Source organism: Elephas maximus, chromosome 19 (assembly GCF_024166365.1).
Source record: "Elephas maximus indicus isolate mEleMax1 chromosome 19, mEleMax1 primary haplotype, whole genome shotgun sequence".
NCBI classification, from domain to species: Eukaryota; Metazoa; Chordata; class Mammalia; order Proboscidea; family Elephantidae; genus Elephas; species Elephas maximus.
Genome location: NC_064837.1, coordinates 24275367 through 24300607, shown reverse-complemented (window position 1 = coordinate 24300607; position 25241 = coordinate 24275367). Strand labels below are relative to the sequence as shown.

General features: G+C 41.9%; 1 protein-coding gene and 1 long non-coding RNA gene across 10 annotated transcripts in view; one reads left to right on the top strand and one right to left on the bottom strand.

The window, feature by feature from the left end:
- Positions 1-25241, bottom strand: part of LOC126063117 (uncharacterized) — a 203606-nt gene that overhangs the window by 155984 nt on the left and 22381 nt on the right. For all 4 annotated transcript variants that reach the window (XR_007514213.1, XR_007514214.1, XR_007514210.1 and 1 more), the window contains exons 3-4: positions 5238-5496; positions 4491-4707 (exon numbers count right to left, since the gene is read on the bottom strand). This is a non-coding gene — a long non-coding RNA (uncharacterized LOC126063117). The remainder of the gene's footprint in view (positions 1-4490; positions 4708-5237; positions 5497-25241) is intronic.
- The window catches only part of LOC126063115 (galectin-9C-like), a 43585-nt gene that overhangs the window by 6291 nt on the left and 12053 nt on the right, over positions 1-25241 (top strand). For 5 of the 6 annotated variants that reach the window (XM_049861294.1, XM_049861292.1, XM_049861291.1 and 2 more), the window contains exons 2-3: positions 4395-4499; positions 23532-23623. In XM_049861294.1, coding sequence (XP_049717251.1) covers positions 4461-4499; positions 23532-23623 — 131 coding nt within the window. In that variant the 5' untranslated portion in view covers positions 4395-4460. The remainder of the gene's footprint in view (positions 1-4394; positions 4500-23531; positions 23624-25241) is intronic. The other variant, XM_049861295.1, reaches the window with a different exon arrangement.

Genomic DNA, 25241 nt, shown 5'->3' with positions numbered 1-25241 from the left:
TTATAGTGCATCCCTTTAAATGGCAAAAATGAACACACTCATTAGCAGACTTAAATGTATATATACATTTTTCTCTTGTGGCATAAAAAGCAAGATATGTAAACTTAAATTATGATTAGTATCTGTTAACTCAATTTAACATCAGTGAGCTTCCTAAGGAAACGCTGGTGGCGTAGTGGTTAAGTGCTACGGCTGCTAACCAAGAGGTCAGCAGTTTGAATCCACCAGGTGCTCCTTGGAAACTATCGGACAGTTTTATAATGTCCTATAGGACAGTTTTATAATGTCCTATAGGGTCGCTTTGAGTCAGAATCGACTCAGCGACAACGGGGTTTTGGAGGTTTCCTAAAAGGCCTTGGAAATTATTTTAAGTCTGTATACCATAAAACATAACTACAGTTGAAATAAAGTTTGTTTAAATATTTTAAGTTTTCATTCAATTTTTACTATTTTCCGTATTTTTCCCAATCTAATTTTGCCCTTAAAGATTTTTTATCAACTGGCTTTGGAAATCACAAAGTCTCTGCTCAACTGACTAGTTCGTTGACATGAATATAACCTGGCTAGGGTTAGAAACATTTTAGAAACATTCTCCCAGGTGATTTCAGGTATATCTTGTTGTGATTCCTATCTTCTTTCTGGCTTCTTAAAGTTCCCATACAATAGAGAGAACTTATTCACAGTTCTTTTATGATTGGGATCCCCCAATTTCTGACAATGGTATAGGAAAGCGGCAATTTTTTCTTATTTTCTTTTTGTCTTAAAAGGGTTTCCACCTAGTTGGAAAGGGTCTTTCAAAAGCTTCCCTGGAGCTATGTGACCTCAGATACTGGGGTCTGCGGAGGCCTGATCCTGCCCTGCCCTCTCTATTTTTTGACTCATGGTACAAGACAAGATTAGGTCATACCAATTCATTTATATATATTAAAGTTGACCTAAGCATTTTGAAGGGCAAAAGATAACTAATTTCTTTCTCTTTTACTGTTCTGTCGGTAAACAGTTTTGCTTAAGGTCTTTAGCAATTTTTTTCTAGGCTTGTCCTATGCCTCCTCTTTCATACCCTGGAAGTGCTAGTTTTAGTTTAAGACAAAAATTATCCCTTTTTCTTAAATAAAATGCATTTCATATAATATCTAGCTTAAGTTACCCTGGCGGTGCAGTGGTTAAGAGTTTAGCTGCTAACCAAAAGTTTGGTAGTTCAAATCCACCAGGTGATCCTTGAAAACCCTATGGGGCAGTTCTACTGTCCTACAGGGTTGCTATGAGTTGGAATTGACTTGACAGCAATGGGTTTTTAGCAATTTTTTTCCAGGCTTGTCTTATGACTCTTTTTTCATACCCTGGAGCTGCTAGTTTTACTTTAAGACAAAAATTATCCCTTTTTCTTAAGTAAAACACGTTGCATGTATTATCTGCCTTAAGTTACTTAGAAAGGTTTTGCTTTTAAGATTGACTTAAAGTTTTTCAATGTAGCTGCTAATCATAAGACAAATACATGACAGCAGTTTTTTCTTTGGATGAGGAAAGAACTGATGTTCTAAGACAGACTTACAAAACCAACAACTGTCAGCCATAGCCTCCAACCTGATATAAGACAGAAACTTAGACACAATGACTAGATCAGAAGTAAGCTCTCAGAGCAAAAGGAGATAGAAGACCACATAAATTCACCAGACAATACTACAGAACGCAAGAATATGGGGATCCTAGTTTCTTAGAGTGTATATAGCAATTTCTGGTAAAATGGCTTTAATTCAATGCAAAACACCGGTTCTAGATAAAATTTATTGTCAGAGCTTCAGATGGAGGAATATTAGACTTTTTGACAAAAACTGAGCATCAAGTAAAAGTTCCCCAAAGAGGAAAATACAACTCAAATGAAAGCCCATTTCCCCAAAGTGGTCACTGAAAATTCAAATGACTTCTAGTGTACTCGGTTTGTAGCGTTTTTAAACAAGAACCCCAAACCAGTGCCTTGGTACATTCATCAATGATGTTAAGCTCTAAGGTTTAAGCTTTTGGTTCTTTCTTTTTGAACTTAACTCATTCTGCTGGCAAAAGAGCTAGTCTCTTATTTTAGACCTTAACTATACTAGGTCCTCTGATCTAGAAAGCACTTTAAAGCAGCTACTGACGATTTTAATTTTAACATTGTGATTCTTTACTGTGAAACGATATCAAAAAATAGACATGGAGCTACCACTCCTCCCTGCAAATTTCATAAAACAGGTCAGGAGCTATCCATCCCCTTGCAAATTTGCCAAAACAGGTCAGGAGCTGCCACCTTCCCCTGTGAATTTGGTAAAACCGAGCACTATTCCTGAGGTTTTCTCTGAGTCACAAAAGAAGCATGCCACAGGGTTTGGACAGTGTTTTGCTTAGACCAATGTGTACCTCCATTGCTGGGGTTTGCTTGCGGGTGGCAGGCAGCCTAGTGCTCTAGCCTGTCTCAAGACCACATTATTCCGTCATGGGAGTCTTATAACTCTTGTGATGAGTGCTGGCAACCAGCTTAACGGTTTTTACTGGTTCACTCATGCCTGAATTTTTGCAGCTCATAGTGGCTCAGGGCTCTTTGAAAATAGAATTACCTCTTTAATGTTTCAAATGCCCAAATTTGGACCTAAATTGAAGTTCACCAAAAGAGTCAACTAAATGTCACTCTTAACCAAGTGATCAAGTGAAAATGTAAGAAAGATTCTCCTTAATCAAACAACTGGTTTTTCAAAAAAATATCCTGAACAAAACTTAAGACATGACAAAGAGAACAAAAAAGAAAAGCAAAGGGTCATTTTCCGAGAGCTTTCGAGGAACATAGAATGTGAATGTATGGGTCCAGAAGATAGGACCTCTTTGCTGGCTTCTGTTCCACAGTCCAGGTCTCCTCGAGGTCAACTGGAATCCTTGATGATTAAGCCATTAACTGGTGTAGTATAAAGACATCATAGCTTAGTAAAGCAAAAGAAAGTTTTATTCAGCATATATTCAAAAGGCAAAAGTGGAAAACTGGACAGGCACGCTGCCAGAGCCCTGTCTGCCAGAGTCCAAGGAAATTACAGAATAGACAAAAGGGGGAAAATGGACAAGCATGCTGCTAGAGCCATGTGTGCCCAAGTGCAAGGAGTGTTACAGAGTCATCAGTGTATATTAACATTATAAATGGGCAAAACCACCGAAAGCTTCACCTTTTCACAAATTGGCTAGAAACTGTGATCCTGCATTCTGAATTGTCTTTCTTAACAATCATTGGTACAGGTTTCAGTAACGACAGTCAGGAGGGTCCTCACTGGTCCAACAAATCTTACTATTCACTAAATAGTAATTAAAAGAAGATACGAATGTGAAGTATGTGGGTCACTTGTGCTGTGTTTTATGATTTGTTTATGGGAAAGTTTCCCTAAAAGATGTTTTCCGAGATTATCCTAGCTATTTTCTTTATACCTCAGAGCCCAGTTGATGTGTTCTTGTGAGTCAAGCTCCAGATGGGTCACATTTTAGGGCATGGAATAATGGCTCCAGTATTAGTTCCTAAATAAGGCGCCACCGTGCTCCAGGTTGAAAATCTCCATTATGGCATTTTCCTATTTGCAAAACATTTCTCCCTACATGATTATTTTTTTTACATGAGGAATAAAATTTGAAAAGGGAGATATATTTTGGGGGGAAACTGAAAATCATCATATGGCTCACCACTACCAGTTACTGTCTAGTTGATCCACAGTGTCGAGTTGATCCCGTGTGTCAGAGTAGAATGTGCTCCATAGGGTTTTCAATGGCTGATTTTTTGGAAGCAGATCTCCAGGCCTTTCTTCCAAGGTCCCCCTGGGTGGACTTTAACCTCCAACCTTTCAGTTAGCAGCCAAGCATGTTAACCTGTATGGCTGAAGCTGTGTGACATTGGGCATGTCCACTAGGCTTTTTGATACTTAGTTTCTCTATGTGTAAAATGGGTACAACCCATCTTCACACCCTCTGGGTGGTAGTGGTGATTCTGGGAGTGAGTACAGGGGCAATGCCTGGCCATACAGGCCCTTTCAAGCAGCCCCATTATTTCTGGACACTGTAAACTAGTATGCTCAGGGGCACAGTCACATAGCATAAGTTAGTGTCTTCTGGAAACTTCCATATTGCTGATGTGATCAGACACTTTTGAACCTATGTGAACCAAATATGATTAAGTTTTTTGGAGGCAATGTCACTGTGGGGAAGAAAAGATTACTGGTGTTGGGAGTGACCACTTCCCTCTCCCCAAGTCTCATCCTCATCCTTCTATCCTAAGTCATCATTTCCCAGCATTCTACCTTTCTATCTCTCTGAGACTCACTTCCTTTTGCACCTGGCTCCTACCCCTTGAATGTCTGCTAAATTGCTTTGGTTTCTATTTCTTTGTGAAGCCCTTCCACTGAGCAGAGGACTGCCTGGCAGGTGAAAAACAGCAGTAGCTCCAGAGGTGCGGAAAGATGCCTTTCAGTGATGTCCAGCCTCCTTACCTGAACCCGGTAAGTCCTGGGGCTGCAGCATGAGGTGGTGCTGCCACAATCAGAGGAAGGAGCACTGAGTCTTCCGGGAAGCAACTCTTGGGTGGCAGGAGGTAGTGGGTGGGGAGTGGCACATCCCAAAGGGAGCACAAGAAGGGTAGAAATGCCAGATGGGGCAATTCTGATGCAACTTCTGTTCCACGATAGTCTCCCCAGTGCCTTTTAGGACCTAAGGAATGATAATCATCATGATTCGTGCGTTGGTCTGACAAACGTTTACTCAACTCCCTCTGGGTGCCTGTCATTTCCTAGGTGCTAGGGGAAGGTGGGCTTCATAGTAACCAAAAGGGTGATGGGTTCTATGAAAGGGAAAGGAAGCAGGGCTTCCAGAAGCAATAACAACCTAGCGCTTACTTTGAAATGGAAAAAAGATTGAAGTTTTCAAGGATTTCATTTTCCTTGGGTCCACAATCAATACGCATGGAAGCAGCAGTCAAGAAATTAAAATTAAAAGATGCATTTCACTGGGCAAGTAGACTGCAAGAGATCTCTTTAAAATGTTAAAAAGTGAGAGGTAGAGCCAAGATGGTGGAATAGACAGACGCTTCCAGTGAGCCCTCTTTACAACAAAGACCCAAAAAACCAAGGGAAACGAGTATATTTACGACAAGCTAACAGCCCTGAGCACCAAAGCTTAGAAAACGAACTGAAGGGCAGGGGAGGAAGAGATGGCTCAGAAGCAGAGAGGAGTTACTGGACCTGAATCGCTGGGAGCCCTCAGGCACCATTCCTGGAGAGGCGGGAGCTAGTGCTTTCGGTCGCAGTTTCCTCAGGAAGAAGCTGCCAGCCACACAGCCTAATCACACCTCCGGAACCAGAGAAGAACGGTGATCTTGGCAAAAGCTAAGTACTTGAGTATATTTTACTGCACCCCTTGCTCCCAATCCGGCTTCAGTAGCTGTTGATTTCCCTGGGCCTGAGATAGGCCCTGCTCAGCGCCTAGAGCCATCCTCCCGGCCTTGGAAAAGGAAAAAAAAATTGCAATTAGGGGTAAAGATAATTTGCCAGCTCCACTAAACGGAGGATCTCAGGACAGAAGCGGCTCCTGCCCAGGCATAAACGGTCGATGGGCTTTGAGTACGTTTCCCCTCTGCATGGACCTGTGTGGGCCTATTTCAAGAAGATAGGCCCTTGTTGGCAGACTCTAACTGTTTCAGCTGTGCAGTGGAGAGGTGGGTCTTTGATGTTTGATATTGCTTTGCTTTTTAAACAGGGTCCTCACCTACCCACATCAGGGGCCTAAGAACTGGTAGCTCCACTCAGGTCACCCAGCCACCCAAGACAGGGGTCCAAGGATAACTGGTACCTCCCAGCCCTTATGACCAAAAGCGGGTACTCATGATCCGTGTTCAGAACCCACCCACCTCTATGTTCTAGGGATCAGGGACACACTTTCCTCAGAGACATGTAGGGAATGATTCTCAGCCCCCTTCCTTGTTCAGAGTGTGATCCCCTGCTGCAACCAGATACTGGTACCTACACCAATCATACCTGCCCCTCTAAGACTGTAGAACAGAGTCTGTACCACACACTTGATGATCAGCTACCTGGACACCTAAGCTGAATTCATACAAGAAAAGTGAATGGACTTCTAGACTGATATACCTGGTAACAGCTCTAGTCATCTGGGGACAGGATGTCAGAGCTCCAAAGGTGTAAATAATCAAGCTAGCTCACTTAAGCAACCCATCTGGGCTTATCAAAACAAAACAAAGCAAGAAGCTATGACACAGTAAACAAACATAAAATAAACTAATATGATAAATTATAGATGGCTCAGAGACAACACTCAATATCAAGTCACATAAAGAAACTGACCATGATTGCCTTAAAAAGCTCTCAAAACAAAGAATCAACAGATCTTCTAGATGAAAGTGTATTCCTGGAATTACCAGAGGCAGAATACAGAAGATTAATAGAACCCTTCAAGACATCAGGAAGGAAATGAGGCAATACACAGAACAAGCCAAGGAACACACAAATAAAGGAATTGAAGAAATTAAAAAGATTATTCAGGAACATAATGAAAATTTTAATAAGCTGGAAAAATCCATAGACAGAGAGCAATCGGAAATTCAGAAGATTAACAATAAAATTACAGAAGTAGACAACTCAGTAGAAAGTCAAAGAAGCAGAATTGAGCAAGTGGAAGGAAGAATTTCTGGAACTGTTGGACCTCTTTGTGGTTATCTTATTATTTACTGCTATTTTTCTAAGTAAAAACCTAAGTTGTATCATCCTATATCGCCTTGGTTTCCTCACCATATGGAAGATCTATGCCTTCTGTATTTAGTCCCTCTTTTTTGATTATTGTAATCTTTCACATAATGACATTAATGATTCCCTGTTTTGAGCATTTTTTTAAAACTTAATCTTATTTTGTTTTGTTTTTGTGCTTTCCCTATCTGAGTTGATATCCAGATGTCCTGTTCCGTGACCTTGTGTTCTGTTGGTATCTGATATTATTGATTTTCTGACCAATTTCCTTTAGTATTTCTTGTAGCTATGGTTTGGTTTTTGCAAATTCTCTAAGCTTGTGTTTATCAGTAAATGTTTTAATTTCACCTTCATATTTGAGAGAGAGTTTTGCTGGATATATGATCCTTGGCTGGCAGTTTTTCTCCTTCAGTGCTCTATATATGTCATCCCATTGCCTCTTGCCTGCATGGTTTCTGCCGAGTAGTCCGAACTTATTGATTCTCCTTTGTAGGTGACTTTTCATTTCTCCCTGGCTGCTTTTAAATTTTTCTCTTTATCTTTGGTTTTGGCAAGTTTGATGGTAATATGTCTTGGTGATTTTCTTTTGGGATCTATCTTGTATGGGGTTCGATGAGCATCTTGGATAGATATCCTTTCATCTTTCACAATGCCAGGGAAGTTTTCCGCCAACAGATCTTCAACTATTTTCTCTGTGTTTTCTGTTATCCCTCCCTGTTCTGGAACTCCAATCACAAGCAAGTTTTTCTTCTTGATAGAGTCCCACATGATTCTAAGGGTTCCTTCATTTTTTTTTTTAATTCTTTTATCTGATTTTTCTTTTTATATTGGTGTCAATTGCCTTATCCTCCATCTCCCCCACTCAGCACTCCAATTCCTCGATTCTGCTCCCCTGACTTCCTATTGAGTTGTCTAATTCTGTAATTTTATTGTTAATCTTCAGGATTTCTGAATGCTGTCTCTCTATGGATTCTTGCAGCTTATTAAATTTTTCACTATGTTCTTGAATAATCTTTCTGATTTCTTCAACTGCTTTATCAGTGTGTTCCTTGGCTTTTTCGGTAGATTGCCTTATTTCATTTCTGAGGTCATCCCTGATGTATTGAAGCATTCTGTATATTAGTTTTTTATATTCTACATCTGGCAATTCCAGGAATGGATCTTCATTTGGGAAAGATTTTGATTCTTTAATATGGGGGTGTGTAGAAGCAATCCTGGTCAGCTTCTTTATGTGATTTGATATCGACTGCTGTCTCTGAGCCATCTATAAGATATTGTAATGATTTATTTTATATTTGCTCACTGAGTTTTATCTTCTTGTTTTGTTTTGTTTCAATACACCCAGATGGGCTACTAGATTCCGCTATCTTGATTGTTGTAGCCTTTGAACCACTTACGTCCTGTTACCAGCTAGTTTGAGCTGTTACCAGATATATGAGCCTATGAGTCCATTCACTATTCTTGAACAGAATCAGCTTAGGTGTCCTTATAGTGGGTCACCTAGTGTGTGGTATACGCTGTCACCTGTTAACTTAGAGGAGTAGTGGTGATGGTTGTATGCACCAGATTCTAGTAGTGGCAGGGGGTCACATTCCGAGGAGGGCAGGATGCTGACAGCCTTCCCCCACGTGCCAGTGAGGTAGGAGTGTCTCTATTCTCTAGAGCAATCTGGTGGGTGGGCTCTGCAGCTGTGCCTTAGGCACCCAATGCTTCCACCTCTAAAGATTGGTAGGTGTCACTATCCTCTCACCTGTTTAGCAGGTGGCTAGTTGGTGTGGATGAAGCTTCAGCTCTCAATTCCCTGCTGTGGATCAGTGAGGGCTCTGTTTAATAGACAGAGAGGTATCAGACCTCTAAAACCTGCCTTTCCACTGCTCAGCTAAAACAATTACAGTCAGATCTCTATCAGAATTGGGAAGGCAGAATTTCTGAACTTGAAGATAAATCACTTGGCACTAATATATTTGAAGAAAAATCAGATAAAAGAACTAAAAAAAATGAAGAAACCTTAAGAGTCATGTGGGACTCTATCAAGAGAAATAACCTACGAGGGATTGGAGTAACAGAACAGGGAGGGATACCAGAAAATACAGAGAGAATTGTTAAAGATTTGTTGGCAGAAAACTTCCTTGATATCGTAAGAGATGAGAAGATATCTATCCAAGATGCTCATTGAACACCACATAAGGTAGATGTTAAAAGAAAGTCACCAAGACATATTATAATTAAACTTGCCAAAATGAAAGATAAAGAGAGTTTTAAGAGCAGCTAGGGATAAACGAAAAGTCATCTACAAACGAGAGCCAATAAGAATAAGCTCAGACTACTCGGCAGAAACCATGCAGGCAAGAAGGCAATGGGATGACTTATTTAAAAAAATTGAAGGAAAAAAATTGCCAGCCAAGAGTCATATATCCAGCAAAACTGTCTCTTAAATATGAAGGTGAAATTAGGACATTTCCAGATAAACAGAAGTTTAGGGAGTTCATAAAAAACAAACCAAAACTACAAGAAATACTAAAGGGAGTTCTTTAGTTAGAAAATCAATAACATCAGGTATCAACCCAAGACTAGAACACTGGGAAGAGCAATCAGAAGTCAACCCAGACAGGGAAATCAAAAAAACTAAGCAAGATAAAAAAAACACTCAAAACAGAGTAACAGCAATGTTATTATGTAAAAAAAGACAACATTAAAACAATAAAGAGGGACTAAAAAATGTAGCCGTAGATCTTCCATATGGAGAGGAAGATAAGGCAATACAAAGAAATAAAAGTTGTGTTTAAATTTAGAAAAATAAGGGTAAATAATAACGTAACCACAAAGGAGACAAACTATCTTACACCTCAAAATAAAATACAAGAAAAAAATAGAGACTCAGCAGAAACAAAGTCAACAACGATTATGAGGAAAGGACAATATATAAAGATAATCTACTCTGCACGTAAAATCAAGTGGGAAAAAGAAACTGTCAACAACACACAAAGAAAAGGCATCAAAATGACAGCACTAAATTCATACCTATCCATAATTACCCTGAATGTAAATGGACTAAATGCACCAATAAAGAGACAGAGAGTGGCAGAATGGATTCAAAAACAAGATCCATCTATATGCTGCCCACAAGAGACACACCTTAGACTTAGAGACACAAACAAACTAAAACTCAAAGGATGGAAAAATATATATCAAGCAAACAACAATCAGAAAAGAGCAGGAGTGGCAATATTAATTTCTGACAAAATAGACTTTAAGGTTAAATCCATCAGAAAGGATAAGAAAGGACACTACATAATGGTTAAATTGACAATATGCCAAGAAGATATAACCATATTAAATATTTATACACCTAATGACAGGGCTGCAAGATACATAAAACAAACTCCACCAGCATTGAAAAGTGAGATAGACAGCTCCACAATAATAGTAGGAGACTTCAACACACCACTTTCGGTGAAGGACAGGACATCCAGAAAGAAGCTCAATAAAGACACGGAAGATCTAAATGCCACAATCAACCAATTCAAACTCATAGATATATACAGAACACTCCATCCAACAGCAACCAAGTATACTTTCTTTTCTAGTGCACATGGAACGTTCTCTAGAACAGACCACATATTAGGTCATAAAGCAAGCCTAGCAGAATCAAAAACATTGAAATATTACCAAACATCTTCTCTGACCATAGGCCATGAAAGTGGAAATCAATAACAGAAAAAGCAGGGAAAAAGAAATCGAACACTTGGAAACTGAACAATACTTTGCTCAAAAAAGGCTGGATTATAAAAGACATTAAGGATGGACTAAAGAAATTCGTAGAACCCAAAAAGAATGAAAACACTTCCTATCAGAACCTTTGGGACACAGCGAAAGCAGTGCTCAGAGGTCAATTTAAATCAAAGAAATGCACACATGGAAAAAGAAGAAAGAGCCAAAATCAAAGAATTATCCCTACAACCTGAACAAATAGAAAGAGAGCAACAAAATAAACCTTCAGGCACCAGAAGAAAACAATAAAAATTAGAGCAGAACTAAATGAAATAGAAAACAGAAAAAACAATTGAAAGAATTAACAAGACCAAAAGCTGGTTCTTTGAAAAAAATCAAAAAAACTGATAAACCATTGGCCAAAGTGACAAAAGAAAAACAGGAGAGGAAGCAAATAAGCTGAATAAGAAATGAGATGGGCAATACTACAACCGATCCAACTGAAATTAAAAGAATTATATCAGATTACTATGAAAAGTTATACTCTAACAAATTTGAAAACCTAGAAGAAATGGAAGAATTCCTAGAAACACACTACCTACCTAAACTAACACAAACAGAGGTAGAACAACTAAATAGACCCATAACAAAGGAAGAGGTCAAAAAGGTAATCAAAAAACTCCCAACAATAAAAGCCCTGGTCCAGACAGGTTCACTACAGAGTCCTACCAAATTTTCAGAGAAGAGTTAACACCACAGTTACTAAAGGTATTTCAGAGCATGCAAAAGGATGAACTCTCCCAAACTGATTCTATGAAGCGAGCATATCCCTGATACCAAAACCAGGTAAAGGCACCACTAAAAAAGAAAATTACAGACCTATATCCCACATGTACTTAGATGCAAAATACCTCAACCAAATTCTAGCCAAAAGAATTCAACAACATATCAAAAAATAATTCACCATGACCAAGTCGGATTCATACCAGGTATGCAATGATGGTTCAACATTAGAAAAACAATTAATGTAACCCACCACATAAATAAAACAAAAGACAAGAATCATATGATTTTATCAACTGGTGCAGAAAAGGCATTTGACAAAGTTCAACACCCATTCGTGATAAAAACTCTCAGCAAAATAGGAATAGAAGGAAAATTCCTCAACATAATAAAGGGCATTTATACAAAGCCAACAGCCAACATCATCCTGAACGGAGAGAGCCTGAAGCCATTCCTCTTGAGATTGGGAACTAGACAAGGATGGCCTTTATCACTGCTCTTATTTAACATTGTGCTGGAGGTCCTAGCCACAGCAATTAGGCTAGATAAAGAAATAAAGGGCATCCAGATTGGCAAGAAAAAGATAAAATTATCTCTATTTGCAGATGACATGATCTTAATACGCAGAAAACCCTAAGGAATCCTCCAGAAAACTACTGAAACTAATAGAAGAGTTCAACAGAGTGTTAGGATACAAGATAAACATACAAAAATCAGCTGGATTCCTCTACACCAACAAAAGGAACATCAAAGAGGAAATCACCAAATCAATACCATTCACAGTAGCCTGCAAGAAGATAAAATACTTAGGAATAAACCTTACCAGAGATGTAAAAGACTTATACAAAGAAAACTAGAAAACACTTCTGCAAGAAAACAAAAGAGACCTACATAAGTGGAAAAACATACCTTGCTCATGGATAGGAAGACTTAACATTATCAAAATGCCTATTCTACCAAAACCGATCTATAGATTTAATGCAATTCCAATCCAAATTCCAACGATATTCTTTAATGAGATGGGGAAACAAATCACCAACTTCATATGGAATGGAAAGAGGCCCCAGATGAGTTAAGCAGTACTGAAAAAGAAGAACAAAGTGGGAGGCCTTACTCTACCTGATTTTAGAACATATTATACCACCACAGTAGTCAAAACAGCCTGGTACTGGTACAACAACAGATACATAGACCAATGGAACAGAATTGAGAATCCAGACATAAATCCATCCACATATGAGCAGCTGATATTTGACAAAGGCCCCAAAACACTTAAATGGGGAAAAGACAGTCTTTTTAACAAATGGTGCTGGCATAACTGGATATCCATTTGCAAAAAATGAAACAAGATCCATACATCACTCCATGCACGAAAATGAGCTCAAAATGGATCAAAGACCTAAATATAAAATCTAAAAAGATAAAGATCACGGAAGAAAAAATACAGACAAGGTTAGGAGCCCTAATACATGGCATGAACAGTATTTAAAACATTGCTAACAATGCAGAAGAAAAACTAGATATCTGGGAGCTCTTAGAAATCAAACACCATTTCTGATCAGCACCTGATCTCTAAAATCTACATGATACTGCAAAAACTCAACCACAGAAACACAACCCAATTAAAAAATGGGCAAAAGATATGAATAGACACTTCACTAAAGAAGACATTCAGGGAGCTAACAGATACATGAGGAAATGCTCATGATCATTAGCCATTACAGAAATGCAAATCAAAACTACAATGAGATTTCTTCTTACTCCAATAAATATTGCAGAGGCTGTGGAGAGACTGGAACTCTTATAGACTGCTGGTGGGAATGTAAAATGGTACAACCGCTTTGGAAATCGATTTAGCACTTCCTTAAAAGCTAGAAATAGAACTACCATACGATCCAGCAATCCCACCCCTTGGAATATATCCTAGAGAAATAAGAGCCTTTACACGAACAGATATATGCACATCCATGTTCATTGCAGCATTGTTTCCAATAGCAAAAAGATGGAAGCAACCAAGGTGCCTATCAATGGATAAACGGATAAATAAATTATGGTATATTCACACAATGGAATATTATGCATTGATAAAGAACTGTGATGAATCTGTGAAACATTTCATAACATGGAGGAATCTGGAAGGCATTATGCTGAGTGAAATTTGTCAGTTGCAAAAGGACAAATACGGTATAAGACCACTATTATAAGACCTTGAGAAAAAGTTTAAACAGAGAAGAAAATATTCTTTGATGGTTATGAGAGGAAGGAGGGAAGGAGGGTTGGAGAGAGGTATTCACTAATTAGATAGTACATAAGAACTACTATAGGTGACTGGAAAGACAACACACAATACAGGCGAGGTCAGCACAACTGGACTAAACCAAAAGCAAAGAAGTTTCCGGGATAAACAGAATGCTTCGAAAGCCAGTGTAGCAGGGGTGGGGGTTTGGGGACCATGGTTTCAGGGGACATCTAAGACAATCGGCATAATAAAATCTATTAAGAAAACATTCTGCATCCCACTTTGGAGAGTGGCGTCTGGGGTCTTAAACGCTATCAAGCAGCCATCTAAGATGCATCAATTGCTCTCAACTCACCTGGATCAAAGGAGAATGAAGAACACCAAGGACACAAGGTAATTACGAGCCCAAGAGACAGGAAGGGCCACATAAACCAGAGACTATATCGGCCTGAGTCCAGAAGAGCTAGATGGTGCCCAGCTACAACTGATGACTGCCCTGACAGGGAACACAACAGAGAATCCCTGAGGGAGCAGAAGAGCAGTGGGATCCAGACCCCAAATTCTGGTAAAAAGACCAGACTTAATGGTCTGACTGAGACTAGAAGGATCTCGGTGGTCATGGCCCCCAGACCTCCTGTTGGCCCAGGATAGGAAACATTCCCAAAGCCAACTCTTCAGACAGCGATTGGACTGGACAATGGGTTGGAGAGAGTTGCTGGTGAGGAGTGAGCTTTTTGGATCAGGTGGACACTTGAGGCTATGTTGACATCTCCTCCCTGAAGGGGAGATGAGAGGGTAGAGGGGGTTAGAAGCTGTCAAAATGGACACAAAAAGAGAGAGTGGAGGGAGGGAGAGGGCTGTCTCATTAGGGGGACAGCAATTGGGAGTATGTAGAAAGGTGTAAGTAAGTTTTTGTGTGAGAGACTGACTTGATTTGTAAACTTTCACTTAAAGCACAATAAAAATTAAAGGAAAAAATGTTAGAAAACAAAGATGTTACCTTGAGGTCTAGGGTGCCCCTGATCCAAGCCATGGTGTTTTCAATTGCCTCATATGCTTGCAAAAGCTGGACAATGAATAAGGAAGATAGAAGAATTGACACCTTTGAATTGTGGTGTTGGAGAAGAATACTGAATATGCCATGGGATGCCAAAGGAACCAACAAATCCATCATAGAAGAAGTGCAACCAGAGTGCTCCTTAGAAGCAAGGAGGGCAAGACGATGTCTCATATACTCTGGAAATGTTATCAGGAGGGATCAGCCCCTGGAGAAGGCATCATGCTTGGTAAAGTAGAAGGTCACCAAAAAATAGGAAGACCCCAACGATATGGATTGACACAGTGGCTACAATAGTGGGCTTAAGCATAGCAATGATTGTGAGGATGGCACAGGACCAGGCAGTGTTTCTTTCTGTTGTACCTAGGGTCGCAATGAGTTGGAACTGACTCCAACGGCACCTAACAGCAACAACAATAATAACTGACTTTGGAGAAGGCCTCCCTGGGCTCAAATCCTGGTTTAGCCATTTACTAGCTGAGTGAACTTAGACAAGTCACTTTTACCACTCTGTACCTCAGCTTCCACATCTGTAAAATGGGGATGACTCTTGAGCCTACCTCCCAGGGTTGCAATAAGGATTAATCGAGGTAGCATATCTGGAGTGTTAAGGACAGTGCCTGACACACCATAAGTGCTTTGTAAGTGCAGTAGGAACCTGGGGGCAGCAGGGAAGACCTCCCAAGGAGATGTCTGCACCCTGAGGGGTGAATCAAAGTTAACAAGGCAAGGCGGGTCAAGAGAGTTTCGGAGGGGGCAGTGTCAGCAGTGAAAGAAGAGGGGACTGTCCCTGCAGGGTGGAGGGAAAAGGGCAACCTCTGCATCACTTTCCAATGCGTGCCTGTCTGCAGGTGGCCTTGCTTAAACCCTGTAAGGCTTATTATCTCCATTTCTCACACAGAAGAACTGAGACTGAGAAAGGCTGAGGTCACTTGCCAAATATCCAAATATGGTAAGTGGCAGAGAAAGGTGTCTTGATTTACCCCCAGAGAGAGGAATAATGGGGAGGATGAGGGGAAGCAGCAGCTCCAGGCTGAGGAGCCTTCTCTGGTTGCTATGTCCTGGGCCAGGTTTGGCAGAGATCCTCCCAAGGACCTGGAGTGGTGTGCTGACAGAGCCCTTCCTGGGCAGGGGGAGCAATTAGGGGCAGATAGGCAGTAGCACAGAGCTGAGGGAGGGGAAGCTGCTAGAGACTAACATTTGACCCCAGGTCAGCAGAGACCCCTGTCTGGCCCGTCCTGTTCCCTCTCAGCTGTTGCCGGTGGGTACCCCCTCAGCTAATCTGTGGAGGCTCCTGACTTGGGACCTGTGTGGAGGGGCTCGGAGAGGTAGGACAGGCCCTGTCATCACCTCAGGGGGTACCTCAGGGTCAGAGCACATCACCTTTGACAGGTTATGGCTCTCTGGTTCTTTTCTGACAATGTTCTGAAGCTCCTCCAGCTTCTCACATTTTATTATTCTGGTGATTACTCCTCACCCATACCTGGGCTTGCCTTCTCAGAGAGCCAAGAGGCAAGGTAGAGCCACAGTTAGGGTGGAGCTGGCTGTTTGACTCAGGAAGTACTTGGTGAGCTAGAACAGGGATATGTGGGGGTTAGAAACATGGGTTCTGGGGTTTAAATTCCAGCTCTACTGCTGCCCAGCTGTGTGACCTTGGACAAAAAGCCATTAAAAAGACAGGAAAGAAAGAAAAGACCAAAATGGATGTCAGAAGAGACTCTGGAACTTCCTCATGAATGTAGAATAGCTAAAATGAAAGGAAGAATGATGAAGTAAAAGAGCTGAACCAAAGATTTCAAAGGGTGGCTCCAGAAGACAAAGTAAAGTACTATAATGAAATGTGCAAAAATATGGAGTTAGAAAACCAAAAGGGAAGAACACACTCAGCATTTCTCAAGCTGAAAGAACTGAAGAAATAATTCAAGCCTCAAGTTGCAGTACTGAAGGATTCTACCCGGAAAATATTAAAGATGCAGGAAGAATCAAAAGAAGATGGAAGGAATATACAGAGTCACTGTACCAAAAAGAATTAGTCAATGTTCAACCTTTAAAGGCAATAGCATATGATCAAGAACCAGTGGTACTGAAGTGAGAAGTCCAAGCTGCACTGAAGGCATTGGCAAAAAATAAGGCTACACGAATTGATGTAATACCAATTGAGATTTTCAGCAAACTGATACAGTGCTGGAGTTGCTCACTCGTCTATGTCAAGAAATTTGGAAGACAGCTTCCTGGCCAACCAACAGGAAGAGATTTCTGTTTGTGCCCCTTCCAAAGAAATGTGATCCAACAGAAAGCAGAAATTGTAGAACGAGATCATTAATATCACACACAAATAAAATTTTGCTGAAGATCATACAAAAGTGGTTGCAACAGTACATCAACTGGGAACTGCCAACTTCAAGTCAGATTCATAAAAGAACGTGGAACAAGGGATATCATTGCTGAAGCAGGAATACCAGAAAGATGTTTACCTGTGTTTTATTGACTATGAAAAGGCATTGGACTGTGTGGATCAAAATGAATTATGGATAGCACTGCAAAAATGGGAATTCCAGAACACTTAATTGTGCTTATGAGGAACCTGTACTTAGACCAAAAGGCAGTCGTTCCAACAAAATAAGGGGATATTGCCTGGTTTAAAGTCAGGAAAGATGTGCGCCAGGATTGTATCTTTTCACCATACTTTTTCAGTTTGTATGCTGAGCAATTAATCGTAGAAGCGGGACTATGTAAAGAAGAACGGGGCATCAGGATTGGAGGTTGTTGTTGTTGTCGTTAGGTGCCATCAAGTTGGTTCCAACTCATAGCGACTCTATGGACAGCAGAAAGAAACGCTGCCCAGTCCTGAGCCATCCTTACAATCATTGTTATGCTTGAGCTCATTATTGCAGCCACTGTGTCAATCCACCTCGTTGAGGGTCTTCCTCTTTTCTGCTGACCCTGTACTCTGCCAAGCATGATGTCCTTCTCCAGGGACTGATCCCTCCTGACAACATGTCCAAAGTATGGAAGATGCAGTCTCCCTATCCTTGCCTCTAAGGAGCATTCTGGCCACACTTCTTCCAAGACAGATTTGTTCTTTCTTTTGGCAGTCCATGGTATATTCAATATTCTTTGCCAACACCACAATTCAAAGGCGTCAATTCTTCTTCGGTCTTCCGTATTCATTGTCCAGCTTTCACATGCATATGATGCAATCGAAAATACCATGGCTTGGGTCAGGCGCACCTTAGTCTTCAGACGATGTTCTGCTGCTATTCATAAGGTTTTCACTGGCTAATGCTTTTCAGAAGTAGACTGCTGGGTCTTAGCCTGGAAGCTTAGCTGAAACCTGTCCTCCATGGGTGACCCTGTTAGTATCTGAATACCAGTGGCATAGCTTCCAGCATCACAGCAACACACAAGCCCCCACAGTACGACAAACTGACAGACACGTCGGAGGATTGGAGGAAGACTCATTAAAACCTGTGATATGCAGATGACACAAGTTTACTGAAAGTGACTAGGACTTGAAGCACTTACTGATGAAGATCAAAGACTGTAGCCTTCATTATGGATTACACCTCAGCATAAAGAAAACAAAAATCCTCACAACTGAACCAACAAGCAAAATCATGATAAACAGAGAAAATATTGAAGTTGTAAAGGGTTTCATTTTACTTGGATCCACAATCAACGCCCACAGAAGCAGCAATCAAGAAATCAAACAATGCATTGCATTGGGCTAATCTGCTGGAAAAGACCTCTTAAAAGTGTTTCAAGGCAAAGATAACACTTTGAGGACGAAAGTGCACCTGATCCAAGCCATGGTGTTTTCAGTCACTTCACATGTATAGATGTATGAAAGGTGGACAATAAATAAGGAAGACACAGGAAGAATTGGTGCCTTTGAATTATGGTATTGGCAAATATTGAATATACCATGGACTGCCAGAAGAATGAAGAATGAGTCTGTCTTGGAGAAGTACAGGCAGAATGCTTCTTAGAAGCAAGGATGATGAGACTTCATCTCGTGTATTTTGGACATGTTATCAGGAGGGACCAGTCCCTGGAGGGGGACATAATACTTGGTAAAGTAGACGGTCAGTGAAAAAGAGGAAGACCCTCAACAAGATAGACTGACATGGTGGCTGCAAGGATGGCTCAAGCATAACAATTGTGAGGATGGCACAGAACTGGGCAGTGTTCTGTTCTGTTGTACATAGGGTCACTTTGAGTTGGAACCAACTTGACGGCACCTAAACAACAACTATGTTGCTGCTGGAACAAATTACCACAAATTTAGTGGCTTTAAACAACACAAGTCTGTTCGCTTACAGTTGTGGAGGTCAGAGTCCTAACATCGAGGTGTTGACAAGGATATGTTCCTTCTGGAGGCTTTAGGGGAAAATCTCTTTCCTGGTCTTTTCTGGTTTCTAGAGGCTTCCTGCATTTCTTGGCTCTTGTCCCCTTTCTCCATTTTCAAAAACAGCAGCAGCCTCTTGGCTTCTGTCATCATAGTACTACTGACTCCAATCCCACAGCCTCCCTCTCATAAGGATCCTGTGATTACATTGGGCCCACTGAATAATCCAGGATAATCTTCCCATCTCAAAATCCTTAATTTACTCATATCTGCAAAGTCCCTTTTACCACCTAAAGTAGCATATTCACAGATTCTGGGCATTAGGATGTAGATACCTTTGGGGTAGTCATTATTCCAATGACCATACCCTTCTTGGGGTCAACCAGTGTTAACAGACTCTTATGAATTCTTCTAGAGATATTTTATCCATAAATAGTGTTGCTGTTGTTAGGTGTTGTCCAGTCGGTTCTAACTCATAGCAACCCTATGTACAACAAAACAAAATGCTGCCTGCCCCTGTGCCATCCTCACAGTCATTGCTGTTTGAGCCCCTTGTTGCAGCCACTGTGTCAGTGCATCTCATTGAGGGTCTTTCTTTCATTCACTGACCCTCAACTTAACCAAGCATGATGTCCTTCTCCACAGACTGGTCCCTCCTGATAACATGTTAAAAGTAAGATGAAGTCTCTCCATGCTCGTTTCTAATGAGCATTCTGGCTGTACGTCTTCCAAGACAGACTTGTTCCTTCTCCTGGCAGTCCATGGTACATTCAGTATTTTTCAACAACTCCATAATTCAAAGGCATCAATTCTTCTTGATTCTTCCTTATTCATTGTCCAGCTTTCACATACATATGAAGCAACTGAAAATACCATGGCTTGGGTCAGGCGCACCTTTAGTCCTCAAAGTGACATCTTTGCTTTTCAACACTTTAAAGAAGTCTTTTGCAGTAGATTTGTCCAATGCAATATGTTGTTTGATTTCTTGACTGTTGCTTCTATGGGCATTGATTGTGGATCCAAGTAATTTGAAACCTTAACAACTTCAAAATTTTCTTGGTTTATAAGGATGTTTCTTCTTGGCCCACTTGGTCCACTTTTGAAGATTTTTGTTTTCTTTATGTTAAGGCACAATCCATACTGAAGGCCATAGCCTTTGGTCTTCACCAGTAAGTGATGATGTTATTTGCATGTCATAAAAAATGAGTGGGGAGACGACATGCGTGCATAATTTTCATACAAATGACATCAGTCAACTTTAGTGCTCAGAGAGTTCCCTCTTCCTCGTCTGTTCTTTTTAAGGCTACATAGAATCCACTGCATGACTATACCACAACCTATTCCACCATTTTCCTCTTGGTGGATTTTCAGGCTGTTTCCAATCCTTTACTATTATGATGTTGCAACAAATAAATCTTCTTTTTGTTTGATTATATATAAAAACAAAACAAAACAAAATCTGTTGCCCTCGAGTTGATTAATACTCACAGTGACCCTAGAGGACACAGTAGAACTGCCCCATAGGGTTTCCAAAGCTGTAATCTTTATGGAAGCAGACTACAACATCCTTCTCCCAAGAAGCAGCTGGTGGGTTCAAATCCCAATCTTTCGGTTAGCAGCCAAATGCTTAACCAGTGCATCACCAGGGCTCTTGTTGTATGATTATACTCACTTAAAATAAGTTTGTTTTTCAGAATCTGGGAACACTGTTTAAGACATATTGCAATGTCTCAACACATTTTGGGGGAAATCATTACCTTAATGACCAATCTGTTCTACCCTACGCCCACGATGTGTGTTCTTTCTTCCTCCATCTCCAATCTCCTTAATGTCTTCTTCGCACTTACCATCCCCACCCAGCACCCTCTACCCCATCAAGCTCTGCTGTCAGTTCTTTATACCTCAGTGTGAATATGTTTAAGTGAAGGTCCCTTTCTTCACAGGAGTGTTTGCATTTTAAGCATGATCTCTTAAGATAGCATGAAAGGCTTTGTCCTCTCGTAAGAGAATTCCAGCTTGCAACAAACATATGAGGGGAGTATTTTTCAGGAAAGACAGGCTTCCAGATACCCTTGAAACCATATTAAGCACGCTGGTCCATATTTATATTAGGTTGACTCTACTTCCCCCAAGGAGCCCTGGAGGCATAATGGCTAAGAGCTCAGGCTGCTAACCAAAAGGCCGGCAGTTTGAATCCAACAGTTGCTTCTTGGAAACCCAATGGGACACTTCTACTCTGTCCCATAGTGTTGCTATGAGTTGGAATCAACTCAACGGCAACGTTTTTGTTTTGTTTTGTTTTTTACCCCCAAACCACTGATGTTACCAGGGAAGACAGAGGGAACCTGGAGACATACAGAAGCTATGTTTGCTGCAGGTCACCAAAGTATTTAATGACAGTCATACTTAACCCAAGGTGCAACAACCAAAAAAAAAAATCCCTCCCCCAAATGTCCGTAGATGTCAGAGGCTATCTCAATGTGGCAGGAGAAATCCCGGCGTTACTGGGCCTTTTCCAGTGCCAACTGTGTGCATCGAGCTAGGGTGAATTTCCCGTGGCTTCTGTGTGGCGGCACACCTCAAGGCACAGGCCAGGAAGCACTGGCCATTGGGGTGAATGTGGAATGAATTTGCATGATGGTTTTTTTTCTTTTATCTGCTCAGTGTTTGTTTTAACTTCTGATAGAAAGTTCAAACACATGGCAAGAATAGTATCATAAACAGCATGCACCCATCCCCCCCACCAGCTGAGACCATTATCAGCTCACAGCCAGTAGTACTTCACCTATACCCTACCCACTTCCCTTTCCACCCTTGGGTTATTCTGAAGCAAATTCAGATATTATATCATTTCCTTTGCAATATTTCAATACATGTCTATCTAATATAGGGATTCTTATACTATGCTTTTAAAAAGATTTTTCATATAAACTAGAAAAGATGTTAGAGAAGAAATTAACAATGTAAAAATCTCCTGAGAAATAGAACCATATTTTAATGCAGGTTGTAGAACCACATTGAATAAAAGGCACCCTGGAAATAAGGTTTGAAAGCTGGGAATAACCAGTTTGGGAATTTTGCTCATAGAGTCCAAGGGGGTGGAGGTGGAAAGGTCCCTACTATGTGCCAGTTTGTTCTGCAGACTTTGTCTCACTGAATCATCACAAGACTCCTATGAAGTAGGATTGGGCTTGTCCCTATTTTACAGATGAGCAAACTGAGGCAAAGAGAGGTTAAATTGACTCCCCAAGGCTACTCAGATTATAAGCAGCAGAGCTGGGATTCAGACTTGGAGTATGCCTGACTCTATAAGAGATGTGTACCTCACCACAGCCGCTGCTCCCATGGAGAGGCCCACTGGAGAGAATCTGATAAAGTGGTTGCCAGTGGAACCTAGGACAAACAAAGATACCACACCAGGGCTTCGGAGGCCACTGAGGGCCTGAGGGAAGGGATGGTGTCTTAGGCTGTGTTCCCTAGAGAGGCAAAACCAGTCAAGTATATATATGTATTAAATACAGAGAGTGAGATTTATTTCAAGGAAATATATCAAGCAGTTGTGGAGGCTGGCAAGTCCCAAATCCATAGGTCAGGGGCCAGGCTGAAGGCTTCTCCTAGCCCACTGATTGCAGGTGCTGATGAACCCAAAACCGGTAGGTCAGACGGTAGGCTGCTGGCTTACAGGGCTTCGGAAGCTGGGGAATCTAAAATCTGCAGGTCAGGTAGCAGGCTGCTGGCTCGTGTCCCAAGAACAAGAGTTCAGAGGATAATGAGTCAGATGCAGGATCAGAGAGGGCAGGTTTTGCGAGAACATCCTTTTATGTTCCATGCAGGCCACACCCCCAAGGAAACTTTCATTTCAACTGATTGGCTGCTCACATCAGATCACAAAATGGAGGGTGATTATATGACACCTGCCAATCCACTGAGAATCATGGCCTAGCCAAGGTGACACATAACCTTAACCATCACAGATGGGGAACCTAGGGGCAGTAGTAGAGGAGGGGTGGCCCCATGGCAGTGAGGGCTTGGGAAGTGGCACTACCAGAGGTGCCTGGGAAGGCAAAGGCCATGGATACCATTGTCCTTTGGGGGCAATGGGAGTGCCTTTGTAGCCTTCTCAGGTGAGCAGAAGGATGACCTTTCAGAATAGGTTGGTGGGCCCCTTTGATCCTTTGGACCTCTTGGGTTCCTGGGTAGGGCCCTGGGGCCTTGCTGGGAGCTTGGCCTGGGGTTCTGCAGCCCCCATCACTACACTAGTTCCTTCCCATCTCAGCCAGGGCCCATGTACGTGCGACTGCCCCTGCCCCCAAGGCCCTCCTCCTATAGGGCCTCAGCTTGCTGGAACTTCCTCTCAGACCTTCAACAGAAGTCAGGCCCCCTCCCATCCTCTCAGAGAACACAGTCCCCTTATCACAGTCACAGAATGTTGTGTAATTACCTCATTTGGCGTCCACCTCCTCACACAATCAGAAAATCTATAAGGCTGAGTGAGAGACTTGATCTGTCTAGTTCACAGCCGCACCATCTGCCCCCAGCACAGTCCCCAACACACACAGGCCGCCATTAGCAAGTGCTGACAGAGAGCCAACAGAGGAGCAGGCAGACTGACTGGTCTCCACCCTTTCCTCCCTGCAGGGCGTCCCTTTCCAGGGGACAATCCTAGGGGGCCTCCAGGATGGACTTCAAATCATCATCAGGGGGACCGTTCTTTCTTCCGATGAATCCAGGTACCTGGCACAGGTGTTTCTCTCCAGCCTGTCCCTTAGTAAACCATGGAGCCTGTCAGCTCCAGTCCATTCAACAACGTCCCCACTGCACTCATACATGGCTCCTGGGATGCAGATGTGTAGGGTGAGCCCTACCAACACCCAGTGACCTGCTCCACAGTGCCCACCACCCGAGGGCACTATTACAACAGACTCCAGGGTTAATGGGCCCCTGGGACCCCCGGACCACAAGGAGCTCCAAATCTAAGGAAGGAAGCAGGCCCCGCACAGAGGCAGATAATTATGTTACAGGATTGAACTTTGCACACTGTGACCCAGAGTCGCCAAAGTTTAACTTACTTCATTGGCCATAACTGTTCTCCTCTACTTCGGAGCCCTCATTCTGCCGATGTGAAATATTTAAAATTTCTACTGAAAGTAATTTGGTCTATTTTAGTTTCATAGTCTTTTTGGGAAAAAACTGAGGCAAAACAAAATACAAGTGCCAGTTGCGGTGGAGTTGAGTTTGACTCATGGCAACTCCATGTGTGTCAGAGTAGAACTATGCCCCACAGTGTTTTCAATACCTTATTTTTCAGAAGTAGATCACCTTTCTTCCGAGGAGCCTCTGGGTGGACTTGAACCTTCAGTCTTTCGGTTAGCAGAGAGCACAAAATAACCCAGGGATTCCCAATACAAAACACAAACATCTCACGCAGGTCTTTGTGCCGTCCTAGCTAACCAAAGCTGAGGTTGATAGGCTGGGCTCTCTGTGGTGGCTGTCCAACAAAGCCCCTCTGAACACACGGCTCCCTTTCAGAAGCTCCTCTGTCTCAACCCCACACTTCCTCTTCCCCAGTGGCTCTCCCGTCCCTTTACATGGGCCCTGGAACATTCTGGGTCCCTTTCATACTATTCTGGATTAGTTTCTCACACAAACAAAACAAAAAGTTTCTCACAGCTGCCATAAAAAAAGACCACAAACTCAGTGGCTTGTGAGAGCAGAAATTTATTGCCTTACACTTCTGGAGGCCGGAAGTTGGGATCCAGGGTTCCGGCAGGGCCATGCTCTCTCCGAAGGCTCTAGGGGAAGACCTTCCTTGTCTGTCCTGGCTTCTGGGGGCCCCAGGAGGTCCTTGACTTGCACGTGCATCTTCACAGGGTTGTCTTTGCCCTGCCTGTCTCTCTGTGTCTCTCTTCTCTTACACAAGGACACCACTCAGGTTGGATTAGGACCCACCCTTACTTCAGTATGACCTCATGTTTACTGATAACATTTTCAAAGACCCTATTTCTGAAGAAGGTCACATTCACAGGTACAAGGGCTAAAACCAAAATAAATCAAACCCATTGCCATCGAGTCAATTCCAACTTGAACTGACCCTATAAGACAGAGTAGAACTGCCCCATAGAGTTTCCAAGGAGCACCTGGGAGATTTGAACTGCCAACCTTTTGGTTAGCAGCCATAGCACTTAGCCACTGTGCCACCAGGGTTTCCAGTACAAGGGTTAGAGGGGCACAATTCAACATGTACTTGTGTTGGGGGCTTCCTGAACACCCCTCACTTAATCACTCTGCAGGAAGAGGGATACCAGTTGTTGTCAAGTCAGCACCAACTCATGGTGACCCCCTGTGTAC